Source organism: Artemia franciscana, chromosome 11 (assembly GCF_032884065.1).
Source record: "Artemia franciscana chromosome 11, ASM3288406v1, whole genome shotgun sequence".
Lineage (NCBI taxonomy): Eukaryota > Metazoa > Arthropoda > Branchiopoda > Anostraca > Artemiidae > Artemia > Artemia franciscana.
The window spans coordinates 40,191,946-40,219,877 of NC_088873.1; the positions used below are offsets into that span (position 1 = coordinate 40,191,946).

The 27,932-nt window shown below is 35.3% G+C and overlaps 1 protein-coding gene across 1 annotated transcript in view; it reads left to right on the top strand.

Moving 5' to 3' along the window:
• The first annotated feature begins 2,230 nt into the window (after positions 1 to 2,230).
• The window catches only part of LOC136033219 (Golgi apparatus protein 1-like), a 123,581-nt gene continuing 97,879 nt past the window's right edge, over positions 2,231 to 27,932 (top strand). Inside the window, exons 1-5 of the mRNA XM_065713929.1 lie at positions 2,231 to 2,476; positions 9,321 to 9,359; positions 18,684 to 18,983; positions 22,180 to 22,366; positions 23,316 to 23,558. Coding sequence (XP_065570001.1) covers positions 2,270 to 2,476; positions 9,321 to 9,359; positions 18,684 to 18,983; positions 22,180 to 22,366; positions 23,316 to 23,558 — 976 coding nt within the window. The 5' untranslated portion in view covers positions 2,231 to 2,269. The remainder of the gene's footprint in view (positions 2,477 to 9,320; positions 9,360 to 18,683; positions 18,984 to 22,179; positions 22,367 to 23,315; positions 23,559 to 27,932) is intronic.

Here is a 27,932-nt window from a genome sequence, read left to right on the forward strand (position 1 = left end):
GAAAACGAATTCCCATTTTCCATGTCTTTAAATTTGCTTCCAGTGCTAGAAAAAAATGAAGACTATACCCATGCGGAAAATGTATATAAAATTTACCTGATAATCTTTGTGAGTCTGGTTGTTGTATATCTTGTTCCAAGATACTTCTTCAAACATTGGTAGCAAACCTCTAAAACTTGTTCTTCAGGTAGTTCTTCCATACTGTGTGGAGAGGCACCAAAAATCCGTTCAACCAACATAGATGGGTTTTACCGAACAATGTAAAATTCTAAAATATCAGTAATCCAGTCCTAAAATGAAGCCATATGAAGTTGGTGTATGACAAAATAAGAATTTGTTGGGCCGTGCGGAAGGTGCTTATGTTCGCCATCGATCAGACCAAGTAGAATTCTCTTTTTTAGCCACTATACCTAGGGTAGCCTATGTTGTGTTTATGGTTAGCATCGTATCGTTCCTATAAAATCCCATGTTTAGTCACTTTCTTCTTGTTAATGATTTTGGCTGATATTTGTATAACTTTCAAAGTGTGAAGTTCAAACATTTTTTGTTATTTAAATACATACAAAGACGAAATGAAAAAACAAATAACAACAGCAAAAAAAAACACTGTATAAAAGTCAGATACCATGGCTCAACAACACCAAAAAAATTAAAATCAACGGTTGCAAGAAGGTTACTCAGTAATGACAGTTTAAACAAGTTTATTGTTTTCATGGATAAAAGTGAGCTTATTCACTCTACTTGGAACCAGCATTGATATTTTTGCAGTCACTACCAGTCCTATCGTGCTAAAAAGTCGTTTAAAAAGTCGTTTCGCGCTAAAAATTGACGAGCGTAAACTGCCACCCACGCGATCTAATTCTTGTATTTTTTCCAGAAGGTAAGTGTCTGGTTTTTATTTTCAAATAAATTTAATCGGCTGAATTCAGCAGCCAATGAGGAATAAAGATCAATCTGAAGCCGGATCGTCAGGTTGATCTCTTTTTGTTTTATAAGTAATTGAGCATCCTGACCTTTTATCCGTTGGAGCAATTTTTTTTTATTGACAGTTTCTCAGTGCCAGCAGACAAATAGGGCCTTTTCGGAATTGGTTCTGATGGTGCCTCGTTATTGCTCAGAATTTCCAGATCACTCAAGTTATCATTTCCTGTCTCTTGTGTATTAGCCCTGTTTGAGCCAGCAACACCCAAATTTTTTCCCCATCACCAATCTCTTTAACAAATCCTTTGAGCTCATTTTCTGTCACACTTTTTTTTATCATGTCAAAGAAGAAACCCTGTCGGTTCTGAGACGATTCAAGGAGGCGCTGAGCAATTTCCTTTAGTTTAAAGCTCTTAAAACCCAATAGCGCTACTGACGCCATTAAATCGCCTCGAGGGAAACGCTGATCAAACTTGGCCCTCAAGTTTCGCTTGAGTTCTGCTATTGGGGAAATTTCATACCCCTGTTCTTCCATCTGCGCCCTTAACATTCCTTTGAATAACAAAGCAACGTTCAGTCTCGGAAAGGTCTCACCTTCCATTATTTGCACTGTAGTAAGAAAAGCAGAAACTAGCTTGCACAAAGCAATAATGAGCTCGAGATCATCTTCAGCCAAAACTAAGTCAGGTTTGCCAATTTGACAAAGGAGAGTCGATACAACAGCGTTATGGTTTAAAATACTCTCCAATATTGTATGTGTAGCATTCAACCGCGTGGGAAGAAAAAAGAGAGCAAAATACAGCGGCGTATTAGTTGTATACAAGTTGTATTATTAGTTGTATACAGCGGCGTACAGCTGCCCTAAGAATCAATCATCGCGTTAGTGCGCTGATGCAAGCTTGGTGGCGTGCAGCCGTTTTTTTTCGGTGGCGTGGCTTTTGGGTCCAGTTGGAAGAGATCACCCCCTGAGAAAAGCAAAATTCCACTTTTAATGCATGAGAGTTTGAAACCTGTGTACAGAGCTTCTCTGGTATGCTTATTCTGATGTTTTGATTTTCTTTAAGATCGCTTGATGTTTTGGGGGTGTTTCCCCCTTTTTCAAAAATTGGGCAAATTTTCTCAGGCTTGTAACTATCGATTGGTAAAATCAAATTCGATGAGTTTCACATATTTAAAATAAACACTAACGTTCAATTCTTTTTATGTATCTATTGTTGTCAAGGCTGCTTCTTAGAGTTTCGGCTACCATTGAGGCACATCGCTCCTTACTTAAAGTTCATTACCGTGAATTGTTTGATAGGGATTTAGTTATTTGCTTTTTGATAGCGATTTTTGAAGTGCCCAGGGCATGGTCAATTCCACAGAAATGAAAAACTCAAGCATGTACTGTATTCTCGCCTCGTTGCTTATCATTGGGATTGAAGCAGATGCTTTTGGTCCACCGATTGCTGAGACAAAAGAATGCAAGGAAGATGTGCAAAGATTATGTGAAGGCTTAGTTGGGAAAGGGACACTAAGCAATCTTGCAGTGCTAGACTGTCTTCAGGAGTTTAAGGTAAGCTAATTAGATAAAGCAAGGGCAAATGTTTAATAATTTGCTTCTTTTGAAAGAAATATACTAATAAAAGTAGTTGGTACATTCAGATTCCTTATTTTATGCTATTTCCATGGCCAATATCATATTGCTGTTGTGAAAATTTATCCTGTCAAAGGTTCAGAATAGCTTTCAAGAAGGAGACAAGGTAAATTTCTAGAATAGCAGCTTCTCAGAATGAGACACACTGGAGTTAAAATAGGGATGCTTATAGATTGCTAATTTCATGTTAATTTTTGTGGTTTTATTTATGTTTTGTCTATTCTTTCTCACCTCACCCCTCTAATGAGGTGACCTAGCATTAGACTAAGTTAAAACCAGTAAATATTTATATATTTGCAAAATATAGCTAGGATAAAGTGATACCATCAGTTGATGACATTTTTATACTCTTTCCTTTTTATGGGAAATTATATTTTGTGTCCTCTAACAAGCTCAAAATAGCCCACACTAATCAGAAGTTTAAAAATTAACAATGATTCTAAAAAAATAAGGAAAACTACTATTTGTAGGCTAGCTGATTCAGGAATGTTAATTATTACTTTCTGAAATGGTAAAATTCTAGTTAATTGACTTCTTGTTTTCTTGGAAAGGGTTTAGGTTAGGAAAAATGAAACTTTCAGGTATGGGTCTACATGGTTAAGTATGTCCTGGGAAGGTATTTTAAAGTACCCACCTCCACTCCTTCTCCCTCTAGAGAGCCCTGAAATTTGCCTACATGACAGGTCTATGCCTATTGAAATTTTGACAAAACAGCATTTTACCTTAACTTTCAGTTACTAGTTGCTTTTTCTCTGCCTTTAGTTCTGAAAATGCAATTCCTGTTATTTGAGTAGAATCTTGAGCCATATCAATGGTTTTTTTTTTCAAAATTAGGAAATGTATTTCCATATCTTTAAAAACTTATAAAATGGAACTGAGCAAAGTTATGAAGCTGAAAACAATTTTGTTGTATTTCAATTAAGCAGAAGATCTATTTTGCAAGGTTTCACTTTTATAACACACATATTTTTAAAGGTCATCAAAGGTCAGGGCCCTCTATAGGGAGAAGGAGTAGAGGTGTTACTTCAAAATACCTTACCAAGCCATGCTTTACTCTGTAGATTCATCCCTGAAAGTTTCATTTTCCTAACCTAAACCCTTTCTGAGATAGCAAGAAGTCAATTAACTAGAATTTTACCTCTGAAGCTCCTTAATAATGATGTTAGTTTGCCTTGACATGATTTCTTAGGTGTTTTAGGCTTTTTTCAAAAATTCTTATAAAATTGTTTTCAAAACTTTTGTAGTTTTTAAAGATTATTTTTGTAATTTTTTTTTTTTAGAAGCTTCTGGCTACTATAGGCTGCTTTAAGCCCCTTTAAGGGCTCAAAATGTAATTCTCTCTAAGGAAAAAAATTGAATTTGGAAAAAGGATAAAACTTCATCCTAGCTAAACTATGTGAAAATATAAATATTTACCAAAAAACTAACAGAATAATTTATAAAACTGATTCAAAAACAGAGAGAACAAGAAATTAGGATTATTAAAGCTTGCTATATGCTTTGAAGTAAAAATTCCATCATTAATGGTTAGTTTTGTATACATTCTAGGGCTCTGTGAGACCATTAGAGAGGTGCTGAGCATATATTGTCAAAAATGTAAACACAACTGTAAAAATTAACATAAAAATAGCAGTATAAAAATGTCTCCTTTTTTGTTCTAGCATTTCTCCTTGAGGAGAGCTCCTATATGAGACCTTTACAAGAGACATGCTAGAACAAAAAAGGGACATTTTCATTTTGCTAGCTTTATGTTCATTTTCATGGTCTTGTTTTTAGTAATCCATCCCTACTCCCCTTTAATGGTCTCATATAGCTCTATACTAAATAAAGAAAACTATTTTCGTTTTGGTTATTTTGTTAAATGTTAAAAATAGTGGCTCTTCAGAACAAGACATGCTATAATAAAAAGAAAGTTACTTTTTGCTTTTAATTTTGTTGTAATTTTTATGGTTTGGTCCATGTTTTTCTCAATTCACCCTTAACCCTGTACCCAATGGTCTTTTGTAGCCCTAGTGTATGTAAAATAAATAACATGATAATTGATGAAAACAAATAAAAATAGGAAAAAATAAGGAAATGTGATTCATTGATACTCACTATATATTATAAAGTGAGACATTTTTAAATGTTTTATTTATTTTTTTGTAGCCTAGGACTACATAAGACCATTCAAAAGATAAGATAATTATTTAAAGAATCACTACCATACACCTAAAAGGGACAAATTTGTGCTTCAGAATCAACAAATATCACAAAGAAACACATTAACAGGCAAAAATGCCAAAACAACAACAAAACAGATAATGCAAAATAAACAAACAATTTTTAAGTCTGTATTTTAACAGTAAAATTTTTCAAAAAGTTAAAAAGATAAAAACTGGTCAAACTAAACTAAAAAAAAAAAAAAAATACACCAAACACAAATTAAAAAAGTAAAAGCAATGTTTAAAGAAGCAGAGAGTGCAGAGAAAATCAGCAAAAAACACAAAAAAGAGAATAAATATTCATATATAAAAAGTTAGAAGGGACATTGGAAAAAGGGGTAGGGCAATTAAATCCAAGAACCTTTGTAGCACCATCAAAAAAGGGGGTGAACTAGTGGGGTATTTCATTGTTTTTTTCTATAATGAAGGGACTAAGGTTTTTTCATATTCACAGGTAAGGTAGCAAATAGGGGACAAAATAAGGATTGGTTCAAAAATGACTTGAGGTGGTGGTTATATATGGGAAGTGACATTTTTGAATGTTACATATTGATCAAGCAGTAAAGAAAAGAGTTCAAATACATATGTACATTGTGAAACATATGTACCATATATAAACAGAGTTGCATCATATATAAAACAGGATGTATATTTATCCTTCAGGGTGTGCATAAAGTGAAACAATTTGGTTTTAGGAATGGAATTAGAAAAAGTTTATTTGTGTTTTAAACTAGTGTTTCCTTCAATGACCCCCAGTATTACCTTCTTCTACAGTAAGACCGCTCTTCCAACTTCCATCAATGATTAATAACTAGAAATATGTAGCCCACGCTCACACAGGTGCAAGGTTATACAAAACATGTGTTTTGCATTTTCTTAAGTTTCCTCTTGTTTTGCTGCAAGTTCGTATGTTCTGACAGTTCTGAGATAAAACTGAGCAATTGAAATATGTATCCTTTGAAAGAAAATATGGTTTCCTTCCCAATTCCATAATTTTAGTTTTGCTGTTTATGCTTTAAAATATAGGAAGCGCAAGTTCTATATAAATAGTTCTGGATTTTTGCTGTATTTGCTATACATTTGGATTTTTATATCAGAAAAAAGCAACAGCTAGGTGAACCCAGCGTGAAAGTATAAAATGTTTGTGTATGTTATACTGGATTCACACAACTTCAGTTTTTGTTGATGTAAAACTGCTCGTGCCAACTTGGTACACAAAAAATATAGAACTTCTAATTCATTAATGCAGAAATTACAGCAATAGGAACTGGGAATTTAACAGGAAGCTAACTTTTGTTTTTTGAATGTATTTTTTAGAAGCTTATTTTAATTATTTCAAAACAAGCTGTTGTTTTGTCATGTCACATGCACTTGGAGTAAATTAGAGAAAGATTAACAGAAAATTAAAAATGCCAATTTTGCATGAAAATGTGGCCATATGAACCTCAGATTATTTGTCTCATGTAACATTATTACCCATTAAATTAGAATACTTAATCTTGGTTACCTTGATCAAGGTATTAAACTCAGTGAATCAAAATAGGTTGCTTATTACAAGGTATAGAACATTTTTCTGGTTTTTAATGCACACAGAGCAACTCAATGAGCAGTTTCTTTACTCAGATATATTTATTGTTTTATCTGTTGTTGTTTTTATGATGGAGGGGCAGTTTGGTCTTGGTTGTTATGCAAATTTTACAGGTTTTTTGATGCTTCAATTTCTTTTTATTTGTAGATGAAAAGACTGAGGGGTCTAAGCTATTATGTGGCCAATGCTTCTAGAAGTACTTGTCTTCTGTTGTAAATATGTTGTTTTTATTTTCTTTTATCAATTTGTTTTCTGTCCATTAGATATCTTTTACTGTTAATATTTAAGTGTTTTCGTTTTCTTTTACTTTTTTTCACTTGTGTTTTAAATGTTCAGTTTTCTATATTTCATATCTTTTTATTTGTAAGTATTGGCCACCAATGGTCCAACTGTTTTTTTTTTAGAAATCACCCCCCTGTCCATCAAATAATGTTTATTTAGTATATACACTATAACACAATTTTTGAATGGGGTTGGACTATGAAAAGTGTCTGATAGACTACAATTAGTATTTTAAATCACCAGATTTGCAAATATCATGAATTAGCAAAATAGAATTAACTGATAGAATTTCCAAGTGAATTTATAAGATTGCTTAATTTTCACATGAGCAGAAATAGTGCTATGTAATCACCAAATCCACAAATGGGAACAAAACGAACACATCAAATCACTGAATTTGCAAATTGTTGGAACTAGTGCATTTAAGCTACCAAATCCAGTGAACAGGTGGCAACACACTGGTATTGCCTAAGTTAGAGAGCCATGTGCCTTAAAAAAGTAATAACATTGAATTACGTTTCACTTATAACTGTGCAGTGATACTCTTTATGGATCATGACGAAGAAAAGAAATAGAGGACAAAAGGTGAAATATGGAAAAACAAGCTTAGGGTAAATCAATCCAGAAATATGGGCTAGTATTTGTAAAAATGTTGTTTGAGCCTTTTTCCTGTATAGAAAATCTTTTTTGATAAAAATGCCATCAGAGAGAGGCTCAATTTTAAATCACCAGATTTGCAAATATCATGAATTAGCAGAATAGAATTAACTGATAGAATTTCCAAGTGAATTTATAAGATTGCTTAATTTTCACATGAGTAGAAATAGTGCTATGTGATCACCAAATCCACAAATGGGAACAAAACGAACACATCAAATCACTGAATTTGCAAATTGTTGGAACTAGTGCATTTAAGCTACCAAATCCAGTGAACAAGTGGCAACACACTGGTATTGCCTAAGTTAGAGAGCCATGTGCCTTAAAAAAATAATAACATTGAATTACGTTTCACTTATAACTGTGCAGTGATACTCTTTATGGATCATGACGAAGAAAAGAAATAGAGGACAAAAGGTGAAATATGGAAAAACAAGCTTAGGGTAAATCAATCCAGAAATATGGGCTAGTATTTGTAAAAATGTTGTTTGAGCCTTTTTCCTGTATAGAAAATCTTTTTTATAAAAAATGCCATCAGAGAGAGGCTATTTATTAATTGATATTCAAAACTATCAAACAGTTTGTGGTAATGAACTGTAAGTAAGGAGCAAAGCAGCTCAATAGTAACCAAAACTCTGAGGAACAGTGTCTTGATAACAATGGATGCATCAAAAGGATTGAATTCTGATGCTATTTAAAATATATAAAAAATTTTTACCTATCAAACCTATTCAGTTTAATTTTACCTATCAAAATTTACATCAAGTGATATTAATGGAAACCACACCAACATATTCGGTATGTCAGAGAACCCTACTGTAAAGGTTTCAAGATCCTGTATACAAAAATGTGGAATTTTGCATTTTTTGCTAGAAGCAAACTCATGGATGTGTGTTTATTTGATTTTTTTTTCCCAGGGGTGATCATATTGACCCTCTGATCCTAGAAGACCAAAAAAGGCTCATTTGATCAGAAATCTAAAGCTCTTGTGCTGTTTTAATTGACCAAAAATATTGGAGGGCAGCTAGCCCACCTCTTCCGCCATCTTTTTTCCAAAGTTGTCTGATCAAAGTTGTGATGTATCGATTTTGTTCAGCATAGTCAGAAAACTCCAATAGCTGTGTCTTTGAGGATGACTTGACTCCCCACAGCCTCCTTGGAGAAGAGCTGCAAGCTATAAACTTTGCCAACTGTTAACATATAGTATTGGCTATTGAGAAGCATACGCATATTTTTCTGGGGGGGATTTTTCTGGTGGGGAGGGGTTTACATGGGTGAATCTTTTTAGGGAAAGATTTTTCGTGGGTGAAGGGAATTTTCCATCGAAGGAGAGCTGAGTTTCCCAGCGTTATTTAAAAAAGGATCAGAAGTTACGAAAAAAACAATTTTTTTTCAACTAAAGGTAAGGAGCAACATTAAAACTTAAAATGAATAGAAGTTACTATGTATATAAAGGGGGTTGCCCCCTCCTCAATACTTCACTCTTTTTGCTTTCTTTGGAGCTTTTAAAAGAGCTTATTATTCCAACTAAACGGCCCTTGCGTTTCAAGAGTCATTCTTAAATAACTGCAACAAAAAGTCAAACTTTAGCTTAATGAGCAAGGTATTGAGGAGGGGTCAACCCCCTCATGTATGTAGTAATTTCTGTTCATTTTAAGTTTTAATGTTGCTCCTCACTTTCAGTTGAACACACTTGTTTTTGTTTTGTTTTTTGTGTAATCTATGGTAGAATCTCCAGCACGCAGCACATTTGAAATACTAAACTTTGTATAAGCGTGTCTTACTAATGAACATTACTGAACATTACTTAATGAACAATAATGACAAAATTACTTTCCCAAATCATGCAGTGAACATTTTTAAAACCACTCTGTGTCTGGCCATTTTACATTGATTTTTGAACTTACATTAACAACAGTTTAATTTACTTGTATAATAAAGCAATGTTTATGACCAAGTAAATTAAAGTTCATTATACTTAATGTTACAACTTGGTTTTACCAAAATTTACTTTGTCTTTTCTCTTTTGCAGAAGGAAGATGATATGGATCTTTCTCCACCTTGCCATACTGTAAGTAATATTTTCTATCTATCTGTTTATAACTTCCCAGCACATTTACCATAGAAACAAAGGAATAAAGGCTTGATTCTGACTAGTTGGTGCCGTTCATTTAGTTGTTTGTTAACAAAAATTTCATTCTGGTCATATTTATATATTTATTTTCATTTTATATATATATATATATATATATATATATATATATATATATATATATATATATATATATATAATGATCTAGATAGGTTAGAAGTCTAAGAAAATTCTTTAAGAGCCTTATTTTGGTTTTTGCAATCAACGTTATGTACTATGTTAGTACATCATATAAGCATTTTCTTGTATGATGTCATGCATAGCATAAGTAAGATTGTTGAGTTTCCAACGCATAAGTTATTTATATAAGATAATGCCCGTTGGAAGCCCCAAAAAACGAAAATTTGCAGTTGCAGTTACTATAAATGACGAATCTTTTGAACCAACACCTGAACTATCAAACGTGATGAGATGTGAAAGTCCAACATGGACCATTAATCGCGAAAACACCAATACGGGTAGCTAAAGCAAAGGCCATTGCTAAATTGTCTGAAGTAATCAAAATCCAATAACGTGTAAAAAAGGAAAATGAAGAGCAAAGCAATTCTCCATTTAGGGGGAGGATGAACGGGATTTTGGTAACTTCCATAACCAAAATCCTGATATATTCACAAACAGAGTACAAAATTTTGATTTTTTTTTACCGTAGTTTTACAGATTCCCGTAAAATTGGTATTTTATGTAATATACGTGATTTACCTATTTTACCGGTATTTTTATGGCACTTGGTATTAACCAAGTGACATGTAGCAATCGCAAATTCTGTCGGTCTGTCATTCTGTCTGTCTGTCGGTCCTGACCTGATTTTGCCACTTTAGGCACTTCCAGGTAAGCTAGGACAACGAAATTTGGCAGGCGTGTCAGGGACCGGACCAGATTTAATTAGAAATAGTCGTTTTCCCGATTTGATCATCTGGGGGGGATTGGGGGGCCGGTTAATTCGGAAAAAATAAAAGTATTTTTAACCTACGAACGGTTGATCAGATCTTAATTAAATTTGATGTTTGGAAGGATATCGTGTCTCAGAGCTCTTATTTTAAATCCCGACCGGATCTGGTGACATTGGGGGGAGTTGGGAGGGGGAAACCTAAAATCTTGGAAAACACTTAGAGTGGAAGGATCGGGATGAAACTTGATGGGAAAAATAAGCACAAGTCCTAGATGCATGATTAACATAATCGGAACGAATCAGCTCTCTTTGGGGTAGTTGGGGGGGTTCAATTCTGATGAATTAGAAAAAATGAGGTATCTGTAACTTACGAACGGGTGATCGGATCTCAATGAAATTTGATATTTAGAAGGGTATCATGTCTCAAAGCTCTTATTTCAAATCCCGACAGGATCTGGTGACATTGGGGGAAGTTTTGGGGGGAACCTAAAATCATGGAAAACGCTTAGATTGGAGTGATTGGGATGAAACTTGGTGGGAAATATAAGCTTAGATACGTGATTGACATAATTGGAACAGATCCGCTCTATTTGGGAGAATTGGGGGGGGGGGGGTTGATTCTGAAAAATTAGAAAAAACGACGTATTTTTAGCTTACGAGGAGTGACCGGATCTCCATGAAACTTCATATTTAGAAGGACCTCGTAACTCAGATCTCTTATTTTAAATTTCAACTGGATCCAGCGTCATCGGGGGGGGGGGGGTACCGGAAATCTTAGAAAATAATTAAAGCGGAGAGATCAGGATGAAACTGGATGGGAAGAATAAAAACAAGTCTAAGATACGTGACTGACATAACCAGAACGGGTCCGCTCTCTTTGGCGGAGTTGGGGGGGAGGCGTAATTCAGAAAATTGAGGTATTTGTAACTTACGAACGGGTGATCAGGTCTTAATGAAATTTGATATTTAGAAGGGTCTTGTGCTTTAAAGCTCTTACTTTAAATTCCGACCTGATGCTATGACATTGAGGGGAGTTGGAGGGGGAAACAGGAATTCTTGGAAAACGTGAAAATTGGGGTATTTTTATCTTACGAATAGGTGATTGAAGGATCTTATGTCTCAGATGCTCCATTTTCGACTAGAATTGGATCCGGGGACATAGGGGGTTGGAGGAGGGAAACAGAAATCTTGGAAAACGCTTAGAGTGGAGACACCGGGATGAAACTTGATGGAAAAATAAGCACAAGTTCTAGATACGTGATTGACATAATTGGAACGGATCCGTTCTCTTTGGAGGAGCTGGGGGGTGTTAATTTGGGAAAATTAGAAAAATTGAGGTATTTCTAACTTAAGAATGGGTGACCGGATCATAATGAAATTTGATATTTAGAAGGAATTCATGTCTCAGAGCTCTTATTTCAAATCCCGATCAGATCTGTTGACATTGGGGGGAGTTGGAGGGGGAAATCAGAAATCTTGGAAAACGCTTAGAGTGGAGGAATCGGGATGAAGCTTGGTGGATAGAATAAGCAAATGTTGTAGATACGTGATTGACGTAACCGTACTGGATTCGCTCTTTTGGGGGAGTTTGGGGGAGGGGTTCAGTGCTTTGGTGAGTTTTGTGCTTCTGGACGTGCTAGGACGATGAAAATTGGTAGGCGTATCAGGGAGCTGCACAAATTGACTTGATAAAGTCGTTTTCCCAGATTCGACCATCTGAAGGGGGGGGGCTAAAGGGAGAGGAAAAATTTGAAAAAATGAGATATTTATAACTTACGAGTGGGTGATCGGATCTTAATGAATTTGATATTTAGAAGGACATCGTGATTCAGAGCTCTTATTTTAAATCCCGACCGGCACAAGCCTCTGATTTTCCTTTTATATCAATCTATGGATTCTTAGAATTTTGTTTGAGCTCATACCATATGAACTTTTAGCTCTTGTTTATTCTACTGACATATTTTACGACGCCTTGAAATTTTCAAGCTTCAAAACATGCTACACTGTAAATGATCTCTCTTCAGAGGTATCGTTTGGGGGAGGGGCAGGTACCCCCACCAATAATGTAGCGAAAAAATTATTATGTACCCATATCCCTTGACTATCTCAGATATGGACCCCTCTTGCCCCCCTTCCCTCATTTAAATGCTGGAGATTCGCCCCTGTCTCTCTTTAAAAGGTATACAAAAACAGGTTTGGGTATGACCTATTGATTTTCTGTGTGTATAGCTGTATAACGTCAGCTGTATTAAAAGGTCGTCTGTGTGACTTCAGTCTCCTGTTGTCAAAACAATAAAGTGTATTATAGGTAATAGTACAGGTGAGAAGAATTTTGAAATGGTGGAATATTAGCTAAAATAAAATTATATTAGTTATATGAGCTGTTAAAAACATAAAGAGCTACAAGCAGGATTGAAATATGACAAACACAAAAAAAATTAAATAGCCTTGAAAAAAGAGGGTAATGTCGGCCAGTGGACAGAGAAGGGGCCGAAATGACAGAAGTAGATATTTTAACAGGGACTTCCGCCTAGCAGTCTTCAGTGCTCAAAAAAAGAGGGAAAACCAACTTTTGAAGTAAATCCAACAGAGCAGAAGAAAGACTGAATCAAGCAAACCAAAAAACCAAGCTATATTAAATGGAAGACTACTCACTGACAAGATTGGACAAGAATTATCTATTGTCTTTAATTAGACAGAACATACTCAAGTTTTTATCTGGATGTAAGATCAGAGAAAACCGATTTGATAACCCACAAGACATGTGACCGGCGAAAGATTGCATTAGTAAGTAAGTAAGTATGATGGCATTAGACCCTCGAGGTCCGAACTGGCGATGTTGATCTCTGTTTCGTAGTCCTTCCACCAGGAAGTTCAGCAGGTGTTTGGGGGCCAGCCGTCTTGTGCTTTCGCACACCCTTCCTGCTTACCTTCCCCAGATTCCTCAAGGTACCCATTTAGAGCTGGGTTTTGACTTTGGCTGAGCTTACAGAATCACACCACTGACCCCCGTGACCACTGTCTCAAACCAAATAACCTGCCACGCTAGGGATCGAACCTTCTTATTTCCCCTTTGGATAATTCTGGATCTTCATTAGAAGGGGAATTGAAATTTCTACTCTTCTTTTTAAGTCACAGGCAATTGTATAGTATTACCTATTGTAAAGACCCCCTAAGGGTTCGATGTATTAATATTTGTTCATTTATTTTATCCTAGAGGCACTTCATGTGTAAAGGCTGGTCAAATAAACTTTGGAGGGAGGTCAGTCGATTGAAAATAGAAAGCGCCAGTGCCCTTTCCTAAGATTTAGCCTTAATCTTTCCTAAGAATAAGAGCTGTTACTGACCACAGTGTCTTTAAGAAATTCTTATTTTACTTTGACGATCCTTGTGTTTCAGCAGTTGTTTTGAAAGAATCTTCACATAAATACATAATTAGTTCTAAGGGAGAGACAAGGGAAGGTGGATACAAAAATTGATATATAATCCTCAGGGCCATATCCAGGACTTTTTGGGGAGGGGGTTATGCAAAACTTTCAACAACGCATTATAAATGTGTTTTAACCAAAGGGATAAACTAGACTGTTAATTAAATTGATGAGACTCTAGATGAAGAGGTTTTATCTTTTTGAAGCCCAGGAAAACCAGAATCATTAAAAAATTTCATTAAAAGCTGAAATTGATGCTTAAAAAGAAATGCTCAACTGGTCTTGTAACTACAGGGCAACTCTAAAACACCAATTTTACCCTATATTTCATAGGGATTACCTTATTTTACCAGTTTTGTCTTATTTTACCAATTTTACTTACTCTTACTTACTCTAATTCAGCAATGAAATATGGAGATACAATACCGTGAGCTACTTGAAGTGTAGTCCACAGTCTTCCATAAGGAAAAATTAAGCCAAGTTGACCCCATAGTTCCCATAGTACAAGTCTCATAGATCTGTATAAAATAATGAACAATAAAGACAACATTTTGATAATAGTATAAAAATAACCATCATAATAAGCCAAAAAAAGACATTAAGCAAGACGTTTAATTGAGTATTGATTGGTACCATTAATAAGTTACTCTATCGGGCTGATTACACTACAAAAATAAAACAAGAAAATACTCCAAAATGAAGAAGATAACAATTATGATAATAAAAACATAAATGTTATGGCTTCCATATGTTACCTTTCGTAAAAAGAGGCTCAAACCAATGCTATTTAAAAGCTTCAATATTATTTGTTGAAATTACATGATCATGCAGCATGTTCCATGGTTTAACAGAACGATTTACAAAAGTACCCTGTCCAACTTCCTTAAAACTCTTGGCTGCTACAATTTTAAGTACAATTGAGTTCTGGCATTTGAGCGAATAATGTCCAAACTTAAATAAATCGAAACAAGATACCTTTACTTTTTTGAAAAGTGTTAACCAAATATAATCCGTCCCCTTCTGAATTTCAGAGATAAATAAATAAATACTCTTTACATCAATAATTGTACACAATTATCGTCACAGGACAAGAAAATATAATACACAATAAAACCAGGGGTGTAGCTCCAGCATTTTTACTGGGGGGCAAGAGGGGTCTTCCTCCGGAGAGTCAAGTGGCATGGGCTATTTAATACTTTTTTCTGCAAATTATAGGGAGGGGGGCAACTGTCCCCCGTCTCCTCTCGAAACGACACCACTAAATACAATGAAATATCAAAACTTTACCCAACATTCTCAAGGATTACATAATTTTAGTGCTTCAAAAATTATGAAATAAAGATTTGTCTGATACCGTTTGAGGCTTTTGGGGGTTGGGGACAAAGAAATTGGCATGACGACTGAATTCACTTGTTTTGGCCCACTGTGACTGATTTTAATTCTCACTATTTCTTTGTGGCTCTTGAAATTCTAGTAAAAGTTTGCAATGCGAATAAGAGCATTGCAAACTGCAAACAGAGCTTATAGGAAATGTGATTCGCCTCAAGCATTATTTGGCATGCCCACTTCTGAGTATTTTATAGTTTTCTGTTTTGGATAGCAGTTAGACTTAAATGCCAAACAGGATAAGCATATTTGGTTTATTACTGAACATACATACAGTATAGACTATGCATATTAGAAATTTGGATGTTAAAGCGAGTGAGATATGCAAATGATTTCAGGTAAAAAGAATGTTTTCGGAGAATAGACTGTATATGTGCACCCCATTTCAGGCTGCATTTAAGAGTCATTCATAGGCTTTTTATTTCGCCTTTAGTCGTAAATTTTGACTTGACTTAATTTATTGATAGAATAAAACAATACATGCACATATTCCGCACTGCCAAAGTAGCAGAAGCTCTAAACAGCCAATACGGGAATTCTAAAAAAGAAATATATCACTTCATAAGATTGTTACGTCAAACAAGAAACATACCTAATCCACAGAAAACTAAACAAAGAGCTAAAAACTAAACAACTTTTTAACCTCCTCAATAATTTTTTTTAGTTGTTTTGGGAACGATCTCAGCGAAATTAATTCGCTTTTATAAACTTGGGGAACGTATTCAACACTTCTACACCAACATGTCATAATGACATTTTACCTCTGTGGATGTGACTCGTCTCTAAAATGAATAAATTAGTGAGGTTGTTCGGTATGAATAGTACTCTGTAGCTATTCGAAATGTATCAAGCTGTCTTAGTCCAAGAGGTGCTAATCAGGGCTGTTCCTAGGGTTGGTGGTGCCTGGGACAAAATTAATCATGGTACCCCTCCCGACTCAAACATAAGTACAAAAATATCCAGCCATGCCGCCCTCCCCCCATTAACGGCGCACGGGGGACTGCCAAACTTTAGTTCGCTTTACGCGACTTAGCTGATGTTTGTTTATACAACATTTGTCAACTTTCAAAAATAATAACAAGATCCCTGATAAAATCTACTATGAGATAGGCTACTAGTCTGCTACTGCGCTCAATAAATGATTCGCCAAATGACATTTTCCCTGGGTATCTGAATTAAACCAATTAACTGGTATATCTAACTATTCCTATATTAGAGCTACATCGACTGGGAAGGAGATCCCCCTATAAAACTTTACAGCATTTGCAAACATTTTATTCTGCTGTGCTGGAATACCTAGAGCAAATCATTAATGAAAAGATACAATAACACTGATGCCAAACAAATTCCCTGGGGTACTCACCTTAGGTCTCTAAAATCTTCAGATACTGCCTTGTCAACCCTAATATGGTAATCTGTAATCCAAGCCAGAGTTCTGCAGCAAATCCCATAATTTTGGCATTTGTTTCAACAGCTGAGATGTTGAAACCTTCTCAAATGCCTTACAAAAATTATGTAAACACAATCAAACTTTGACCTAAGTCTGTCCCTAAGTGTCTTGTTAATTGTCTTGAAATAGATAACCTCTCAATATAAAGCCTTATGGGTATGGGCAAAACCAAAAAAGTTACCAAAGTAATGCCATCCATGTTGCAGCATTTAATATCCTCCTCTGAACTGCAATCAAATACTATATCTGTCGTTATACACTGACAAACTTATCGCATTGAAGCAAATAAACATATTATATTCTATGAGCAAACCTAATCTTTGGTGCGTGTACTTGCTATTTTTTGTGTTTGCGACAGTTACTTGTCATTGAAGACCATTGCTGAAATAATCCCTGAATAATGTTTCATAAGAGGAGTAACACGTCTATGTTTTAGAAGGACTTTGGGCTTTAAGATGTTTTTTTTTTTGTAAATTAGGTTTCTTTTGGCCCTAAGACTTATAGATGTAAATTTTAAACTGATTGGAGACAATGAGTTTTTACATGTTTCTGTAGACAATTTGCAGTGTACATTATTTACAGCCCTTGCCCCAGGGGCTGTGAAGGTTGTCATACCCGGAGGCAAACTTATTAGATCTTTTTGCTATTTGGACTAAAAGACTATCTCAATTTTTGGTAAGATGTCAGGGAGGGATAGGGGGTGACGGAAAAGGCACGGATTTGGGGCTGGATGTACTCCAATCACCTTTAAATCTTAGCAAGGACACTAGATCCTAAAAACGCAGGACTTGATTTACTTGGGCAGTGCTACAGTGCCGCATCTGTAAAAAAAGACACACGGTTACCTGTCTTAACCTAATTTTTTTCTAGTTTTTTGTTTTATTTTCTTGTGTTTCTCTTGTTTTTGTTTGGTTATCTGGAATTCGTATTTTTATAGAGTCGTCGTCTGAGGGAGGGGCAGTTGCCCACCCCCAATAATCAGGAGAAAAATATATTATATATCCCATGGCCCGTGACTATCTGGATGTGGACCCCTCTTGCCCCCCCATAAAACGCTGGAGATTCATCCTTGGTATTTCAAATGGTGCTGTTAGTGGACCTAAATATCGCTATGCTCGATCCTTGGGAAACATGTCTTTTTAACGTTGTGTTGAACTAATTAAAGTAAAAGTATGCTGAAATTTTGGTATTTTAAGAAGATTTAAGGACACTTTTTACTGGTCATTTTTGAAAGCCCTCTTTCATTGCTTGTTACAGTCTTATGGTTTTATATGACCAATAGTATCGACCGTTCATTAGCCTCCTTTCTTAAAACCTCTGCATAATGATTGTCTTGAGACAAGAAGTCTTATTTTGTAAGCTTCATCATTATTTGATCTTAAATAACTTTATATTCTTTCAAGTGCATATTTTACTTTTTTTCTCAGGTCGAAAAATTTTTTTCTACAAAATTATATACTGATACTGAGCCCAATCATAAAATCATATTCTGATTCCAGTTTCAACTGACATAATCATCAATCATAAAATAATATACTGAGCCCAGTTTCAACTAATATAAAATCAGTTGAAACTGGGCTCAGGTAATGGCTACTATTTTTGACTGAGCACTACCCAAAAATATTTGTTACTACACAACGTCTTCAAAATACATTTCTTTGGTACCATGAGCCTTGAGTCACTCTTAGCAGGTTGTAGTTCGTATAAAAAGCAATTGTCCTTTTGATGCTATGGGCACTAAGACAAATGGCCACCACTATGCCACACTGGTCGGAGCACCACAACGCAACAACAACAAAAATAATAGTGTGAAGTAGTGACATGTAATATCATCAAAAAGTGACATGTGTCTCTTCCTTCCTTTAAAGACCCTGTGGTGTTTGTAGGGTTTAGTTTCATATGCTTATAATTAGTTGAATTCTTCATATATAATCTCATATTATCATTTTAAACCCGCTCCGGGCATCCTGCATACGTTTGTTTTTGCTGAAAATGTGTTTTTTTGTACCAGAGTTTGTAATATTTTCAAGTATCTTATGTACATCCTGGCCCTTTTTACTTCTGCACACTTATCTTTCCGTATATTATAGTACGTTTGGAATTTCAAATTTAACTTAACGCAAGATAACCGATTCATAGAAGCGGCCCAAGATTCCTGTGGTGAAGATATAGCAGAAATACAAGATAAAAAAATGTGTTCAAGTGATGACGGAGATTTTTTGTCCTGTGTCATCGAGCATAGGGATATGGTGAAGAAAGGAAGGTGTCAAAATTTCCTTAACAAGATGGCCACGATACTTTTCAGTGACTTTCATTATATGAAACGATTTGCTGCAGCATGTGTAGATGATATAAACAAGTTGAAGTGTGGCCGATTGGATCCCAAAGAGGTATGTTTACAAAGGGTATAAACATTCAGATACAATAATAGGTTCTACTTCTATGACTACCCTTTTGTTCAAAGATAAAATCTAGGAAAAATATTAAAAAATTTGCAAGACTTTATTGTGACAGTTTAGTTTACAAGGTTTAAATCCGATTATTTCGAGTTCACGAGATATTTCTTTTTTTTACCTTAGACTATATTGTGTCCGCTAAAAAACGGTGTTGCAACGATGTAAAAAAGGTAAACAATACAGTATTGGACTTTACAGTCCCTAACGGCGGTACTGATCTCAGTTTCATGGCTATTTATCCAGGAAGTGCAATGAGGGGGGATGGGTGCAGCATCCTGTACTTTCGCAACATTCTTCCTGTTTACCTTCCCTAGATTTCTCTAGCTAACTATTCAGATTTTTTCGACTCTGGCTGAGCTTACAGTGTCACACCACTGACCCTTTTCCAAACTAAATAACCAGTGACATCAGAAGTCGAACCCCTGTCCTCGCGAATAAGGAATTTCAAGTCTAGTGTGCTAAGCACTTGGCTAGCAACGATGTGCAAACGGTATAGCTTGTAAACTTTCACAATCACAATAAATTTGGTTTTTTTAATTTAATCTGTAATTTTTAGATTGGTTAAATGAAAAATAATCCTTTGTATTTGCTATTGTTTCTTTTAATTAATAAAAAGGGGAAGGCAGAATACAGTAGGTAGTCTTTAAGCTAGAGGTACTGAGCGATTTTCATCTTTCGTAGCTGGTCTTTCCCCACCTTATGTGGAGAAATTACCCTATATAATTACCTTATATATATAATTACTCTCTATGTGTAAGTGTGGCTATTGAAAAAAAACTTTAGTTTACTTTTAAACTTACTTTTTTAACAAGAATCAGAGAGAACATGAAGCTGAACTCAGTTATGGCTGCTACTAAGGAGTTGGCTTCCGCCATTATACTCGAATTAGACTGGTTGTCAACAAAGGTCTCCAGTACTCCAACAACAGAAGGGAAAAGCTCCCAAAAAATAATAACGTTGTCATGCCTTTCAACCCATGGTGTATCGCAAAAGCAAAGGAGCTTTTACTTTTATGCATATGGAAGAACTGATGGTAAAGCAGTAGATGATGACTCTTTTCATTTTTGGGGAAGACGAAAAAAAACCTCTTCCGAATATCGATACAGGATTTGAATTAAGTCCGCTCTGGAGGCCTTCTCCTTGCCAAGATTCAAGCAATGCAAAGCACAATGCGTGCAAACGACAGGGGAATACTGCTTTCGTATCTCTGCTTGAGCGACATTCTACAAACCAGACATGTTACTAGATCCATCAAAGCCAATTCCAACTAACTCGTTCATGTCTAATCGCTGCTCTAGGCTAGGTCTAATAATGCACAAAAATCTTTCTTCTATTTGATGATTGTCATAGAAACGGACGACAATCGTAAGCTGTTTTGTTGAAGTGACATCACTCACCTCATTGGTCAATATAAAAAATACTTTGCATATTTTGCTCTAAAATTTTCAATTCAAAAATTCTGTCTCGTACGACATTGCTTACATTATCAACCATGTCATTCTGGACAAAAGGAGACGCATATTTTGCGTTTTTAGGAGATGATTCGAAATACTCTCGCAATCTTGTGTTCCAATCCAACATCAATTGCAACAACCCCTGTGAATACCTCTGTGAATACCTTTTTGTGACGAGATAACCTTTTTCAGGATAATACCTGTGAATACCTTTTTGTGACGAGATAACCTTTTTCAGGATGACGATGGCCCCTCAGGGCCAGCTCATGAAAACTACAAAACAAAATATCCTGGACAAGTTGGCCATTGTGCTCAATATGTCCAGAAAGTCTCGTCGCGGACAATCCTTCCCTTGGAAACTTCGAAAAATCCCCCCCCTAGTAGAAGCTTGTACCCAGAAAAATTCCCCCTTCTCCCATGGAAACTTCCCCACAAAATTTCTTTTGCAGAAAACTTCCCCTGACAATTAATCCGTGGGAAATTTTTCCCAGTATCCAAAATTACGATGGTATTTTTTAATTTAAAAGATTATGTTAATTTTTATCCGATTGGGTGTTGTTAGATAGTTAATATTTAGGAAATGTTTACTTAATACATTAAACTGGAAGGAAATTTCAGGTATTTTTGTTCAGGGGTCAGCACAAAAAGTACTGAAACGACCTTTGGGGGGGGGGGGTGATTTATAGCTAAAACCTTCGTATGAGGTAAAAAGGTAAAAAAAGGTAAAGGATGCGGCATTAGACTTTACAGTCCGTACCGGCGGTGCTGATCTCCGCTTCTTGGCCCTTCAGCCAGGAAGTGCAATGGGGGGTATGAGTGTACTCAACAACTTCTTAAAGTTTGCTGGTAATTGGATTAACAGCGGGACAACGCGTGCAGGACAGACCCACATACATACATTCGATTGCAAATACATAGATTTAATGTGGATCTCTGAGTGGGTCTTTGTAATTTTTTGTTGTTGTCTTTTTTTATTGTCCATGTCCATAAAGGCTTTTAATGTTGAAAAAAAGCATTGTCACCATCAACCCCAAACATGCTTGAATCATAAATAAAGATCAGAAGAAAAAATAAAATAAAAAGTTAGCATTCTTCGGGTCGATTACCGAAGGAGAATGTAATTGAATCTTTCTAACATAAGAGCATTAAAACACTTATCTTATTTTGATTGTTTTAAATCGGATTATTTACAAGATTTTAAGCAAAAATATTGTTTTATTTTGCTAGAATCCCATATCAGAAGACAGCCCGGACATACGCAATAATGCATAGCTGCCTTGATGTTTGTACTTTTCGCATTAAACGTTTTTTTAAACCTAATAATATCGTTTGTCAGACGTGTGTTTGTTTTTTCTTGAATTTTATGATTATTTATACAAACAGTTCTTTGTTCTGTTTTTTTTTTACTTCAAAATTTACATTTTTCCCCCGTTTTCAATAGTCATGTTTCATTTCAATTACAATGGTTAGTTAGTTTGAGCTAAGGACTTGTTTGGGCTTTACTAGTCAAATGTTAGTAGTATTATTTGTAGCTTGAATCGATAAACATCAATACCCTTCTTTTTTTGGGGGGGGGGCAGCAAAGTATTCTTCTTGATTTTCTTAATTATTGGTGCTTTGTTGATTAGGTTCTTATATAGTTAAATTTGTTTCATGTAAAGCATTGCATTTTATAGACAAAAGGTGTCCAGCAAGGGAGTACGATCGAATGTCTTTCAAAGCATGTCAGGGAGCTATCATCTGAATGCCATTTGCAGACTCTACGAATTGCAGAAATGCAAGCAGACGACTACCACTTAGATCGAGCTGTTTATTTTGCTTGTAGAGATGATAGGGAAAATTTTTGTCGACAAATTTTAGCAGGTACTGATTTTTGTCTCTATATCAGATTTTTATCTCTTATTTACTATCTCTTATTTTATCTCTTATTTTTGTCTCTTATTTTTTCAAATCTTATCTCTGATTTTTGTCCCCTTGAAAATTAGTATTTTGAAAATTGAAAGTATAGAATTTAAAATCTGAAAATGAATAAAAGTGTAAAATCAGGATCTAGAAAAACCATATAATCGTGTCAGTTGTAACAAAAAGGGGTAAGTTTGATTCTTTAATGACTGTCCTTTTAGAGCCGGAATTTTTGTGAATGAGAAACCTTTTGTTGAAAATTTTTCTGCTTTTTTTATATAAAAAACTTAGTTTTGTTTGGGGGAGGTTTTTTTTTTTTGGGGGGGGGGTGCGTACAAAAAAAGCTTTAGAGCATACCTGATATACCGATATACTTTTATCTTAAATATTTTTCAGGATTCTCACTAGGGAGGGTTGTAGAAAAGTGAGAATGAATTTGGACATATAATGATTTCCTTGTGAGTGGGGTGGGGTATTTTAGACAGTTCTTATGTGAATATGATCACTGCGCTATATTTCCATCATGTGTGACCAAACTAAATTTTAAGAAACGGAAAATTTTCCCTTCTAAGACAGTTAAACCTTATACTTTTGACTATTTCGGCCATATAAATAATAGCTATCCTCACCAAAAAAAAAAATTGACTTTTAGTCAAAAATCAAGCGAGGAAAAGGCGACATTGATGAATTAAATAGCTCAGCTGTATACTCAGCGATTGTTTTAGCTCAACTATGTAGTCTAGTCTTAGGTTCCGTCAATTGTGGACTCAGCTAGAGTCTTAGCTTGTCAGAGTAATATATAGAGTCTACTAGTCAGAGTAATATTTATGTTTGTATTGAAGAATTATTAATATCATATTGCATTACAGCTTCCAGTGTTTTTCTAATAAATTTGGCTTCGTTATTTAAGGAGATGGACGCGTTTACAAGTGCTTAATGAAAAATAAAATGGACCCTACATTGAGTCAAGAGTGTCGGGAGCAACTCACAAGACGTCAAAAATTGATTAGCCAGGATTTCAAGGCTAGTAAAGGTTTAGTGAAATTTTGCAGTGATGATATTAAGAAGTATGACTGTGATATGGGAAGTAACAAACAGAAAGCTGTTCAGTTGTCAAGGATTCTTGTTTGTCTTGAGAATGCCATACATAAAGGTGAGAATACGAAATTTAAATTTTTATTGCTGCCAGAGTTATGATGAACAAAGAGAAAAGAAGAATAAAAAGAAAGTAATTATGTGGCTCATATTTGGAACTGAAAAAAAAATGGAACTGAAAAGCCAAAACTCCAAAAGAATGTTGATCGCTCGTGGACATGTAAAAATGTACGAGAATATAAAAAAAACAATTAGTTCTATTAAGGGGATTCGATACCTTAAAACTATTTTACGAGTCTCAGCGTTGGCTGACCGTCTAAAATTGTAACATCACCTCAGGGAACTCCTAAAGTATTTTTGGTAAAGTTTGATAGTGGATCTTGATGTATCAACAATTTGAAAATCAATCAATTAATTTATTTTTTTATTTAAATTAAACCGGGAAAAGAATTACAGAGCCATAGACCCTCACAAAGGCTGTTTGGCCTTTTAGAGTGGGACATTAGACATTACATTGAATAATAGCAATAATAATAGATAATAGCACACTTATATTAATTGCATTAAATTACAGCATATAAAAAAGTACAGTACAAAAAGTACCGCAGCATCTATCAACTTTTCGTAGACTTTAAACAAGCTTTCGATCTCATATAAAGATAAAGGTCTATAGCACATCCTACTTCCCTTTGGCATCCCATCGAACTTGATCTCTCTGATTAAAGACATGTATGAAAAGTTCAAAAGCCGTGTCGTGACTGAGGAAGGACTTGTCGAAAGTAGTGCCGATCCTCTGCTTTTAAACAAATCGACACCCACTACTCCTTTCTTCCTCCGATAACTTAAGTTGAATGGCGATTCTCTCAAGACGCAGGTGTTATAAAACTTCTTCGAGACGCAGGTGTTTGTTATGTCACAGGGAATGTCTTCTAAGAGATGCAGGTGCATGTTACGTAATAGGGAGAGTTTACTTTGGTTGTTACGTAATAGGGCGTGATTGTTATATCATAGTTTTTTTTATTGCTACGTATTAGGAAATGTTTTTTAAGACATTTTAAGACGTTTTTAAGACATTTTTTCCAAGACGTTTTTCAAGATTTATTTAGTTCTTACGTAATGGAGAATGTCTACCAGTGTTAAGGACGACGCATTCTAACGTGACCTGTTTCTTCAGTGCCCGTGGGGGATCCCCGCTTGTAGCTGAGGAGGACACAAACTTGGGTGTTACGTAATGACGATATACACGCGGTATGTTGCATAATACTTTAATAGATTTCTTTCTCTTTCAAGGCGTTTTTCTCAGGGAATTTTCATTAACTAAAGATTTTACGTCCACATTAGGATTTGAAAGGGATTCCCTTTCAAAGGGACAGTGCCCTAGACAGCTTGACTTTGATCGCCTTTTATTATTTTGATTCAGCTAATATTTCCTACAAAATAGTCTATTGCACGTAAGGAAAATTCCCTGTTCGCGCATACTAGAATGATTAAATGGTTCGCATATTTCCAACATTTTCTACATTAGAGCAACGGCGTCCCAATCCTATTGATTTTCGCTCCATTAGATGCAGCTGCCTTTTACGTTCTATTAATGTTCTAACACGACCTAGTCAGGTTAAGTTACATAGCAGATGTTACCAAGCATTGGTTTTAGATATTTCCTTACGTAAATAATTACGTATTAACGTTCCATCCTGGATCAATAAATCTAAAGGATACGAACTTTTCTACATATAAATTTCATTAATAAAAACAAATTTACAAGCATTATTAAAACACAGATAAAAGCAGTTAAAAGACAACAAACGATAAACAAAACATGAAAAAAACTTATAAAGGATGAAATATAAGCAAAAAGAACCATGAATTAAAGAAGGGTAGAGGTCCTAGCAACCAATTCCAGAGGGGAGGATTGGTATTAGAGGTAAATTTAAGCCCTATTAAGAGCTATATCTGAGAGGTTTTACTGAAAACGTTGCGTTTCTTGGAGCCAAGACTATGCACCTCCCCCGGTTGAAAAGCACACATTTGAATAACATTTTCTCGTCAAATTTCACACAATCTCGTTGGAGGTCAATTTTAGCCACATTAAGATATTTTTGAGGGCTTTTAATGGAAATTCCTCGTTTCTTTGACTGAGCGTTAAATTTCACTCCCTCTTCAGTCGAAAAAATTTCTTTTAACACCTTTTAGCTTAACTTCAAGCTGTAGCGTATGTAAGTCCAAACAATTCACACCCCTGTGACAATATGTGGGTAGCCCACCCTATCAACAAATTCCTGAAGGGGAGTATTGCTATTAGAGATAATTTTAAACCATATTAAGAGTTATTTCTGAGGGACGAATCCCTAATTTCTTTGACTTGATGTTAGGTTAGGTTAGATTTGTTAGATTTCAGTCACCCCACCGCCGAAAAATTTGTTTAACATCTCCACCTTAACTTTAAGCTTTAGAACATGATAGTCCATGTAATTCACGCTACTGTGGCAATATGTGGCTACCTCATGGCGCCCCAATGATGCATATTATCATTCCTAAGACAGTTTCCAGATATTTTCATAATAAAAACATAATTTAATTCCATTGATCCATGTTTTCGTAAGCCAACCTTCTGTGATACACTGAGTCAATTTACGCCCCCGTGTCACACTATGGCTGGCCCCTTGGCATCCCCTTCTTACTCCTAAGACATTTTTCAGATATTTTCCTGTTAAAAATCACGCATTTAATCTATTGATTCATGTTCTTTTGCAAGTCAACGCTCCATGATACACCATTTCAATTCACGCCACCGTGTCACACTACGAGTGGTCCAATGTCAACCGCTCATCATCCCTAAGACATTTTGCAAATATTTTCATGATAAAAATATAATTTTAATCCAGTTGTTCATGTTTTTCACCAGCCAACCCTCCGATACACCACGTCAATTTATATCACCCTGTCACACTATGACCGGCCCCTGGCACCTCCTCATCATTCCTAAGACATTTTCCAGATTTTTTCATGTTAAAAATAAAATTTTAAATCCATTGATTCATGTTTTTAGCAAGCAAACCCTCCGTGACACACCGTCAATTCACACCACCGTATCACACTATGACTGGCCTCATGGCACCCCCTCATCATTTCTAAGATATTTTCCGGATATTTTCCTGTTAAAAATCATTTTTTAAATCCATTTGTTCGTGTTTTTTACAAACCAACCCACCGTGTTATACCTTGTCATTTCACGCCACCGTGTCACACCATGACTGCCTCTTTGGCACCCTCTGGTACCCCCTGATCATTCCTAAGACGTTTCTAGATACTTTTTTTTAATAAGGTGATCACCCATTCTGCTTCTTATCCTCGGCTACAACGGTTTCACCTCCGATTCTGCTGGCTTCCACCCCGGTCAAACCGACTCCAGCTCCCACTATACCTCTCTGATCCCAACTCCAAATCCGGCTCTGGTTGCGTCAGCTCCAGACCACATTTCTGCAATAGATTCCACCAATTCCGCTCCAAGTTCCGATAATTCCAAGATTTTGTATGCGGCTACCTCTGTGGTAATTTATGGCTGGTAAATGGTACCCCTCTGGCACACATTATCACGCCTGAGAGTTTTTCAGCCTTTTTCCCACAAAAACAACTTTATAAACTAAAAATACCATTGTTTTTCATTTGAACAGCGAAAATTTACCATTTTATTGTTAGATCGCAATGTTTCAAGATAATTCCCAGTCTGTGGCACTCAATGGCTAGCAAATGGCATCCTCTGGTGTGCGTTATCATACCTAAAGTATATTCATCCATTTTCCTGCAAATATATCCGTTTACACTAGAATCGATCTTTTAAACTTAATAAAAAACCCTCAATAACGTCTCTTCTGATGACTCGCGCCAATTGAGGTCAGCTTTGGCACAACGTACCACCCCTATGACACTCTCTGGTGCAAGTCCTAAAAAATCACGAATCCTTATTACAAAATACAGAATACTTAATACAAAAGAAAAAAGATAATTCTACTTACAAAACAAAAACTACATCCTAAAAGATCACTAATTCTTCTTATAAAATATAAAATACCTCTTACAAAGCAAAATATTCTTCTTACAAAACAAAATACATACTAAGAAATCATACATTCTTCTTACAAAATACAAAATACTTTTTACAAAACCAAGTTTGTAACTGTTTAGGATGTGTTTTTTTTAAAGAATTTTTGGTTTTGTAAGAAGTATTTTGTATGATGTAAGAATAAATTGTGATATCTTTGGATTATTCTTGTTTAAAGAATTATTTTTTGCTTTTGTAAAAAGTATGATATATTTTGTAAGAAGAATTTTGTATTTTGTAGGAACAACCTGTGACTTTTTATGTATTTTTGTTTTGCATGAATTATTTTTTGTTTTGTAAGAAGTAATTTGTAAGAAAAATTTTTGATTT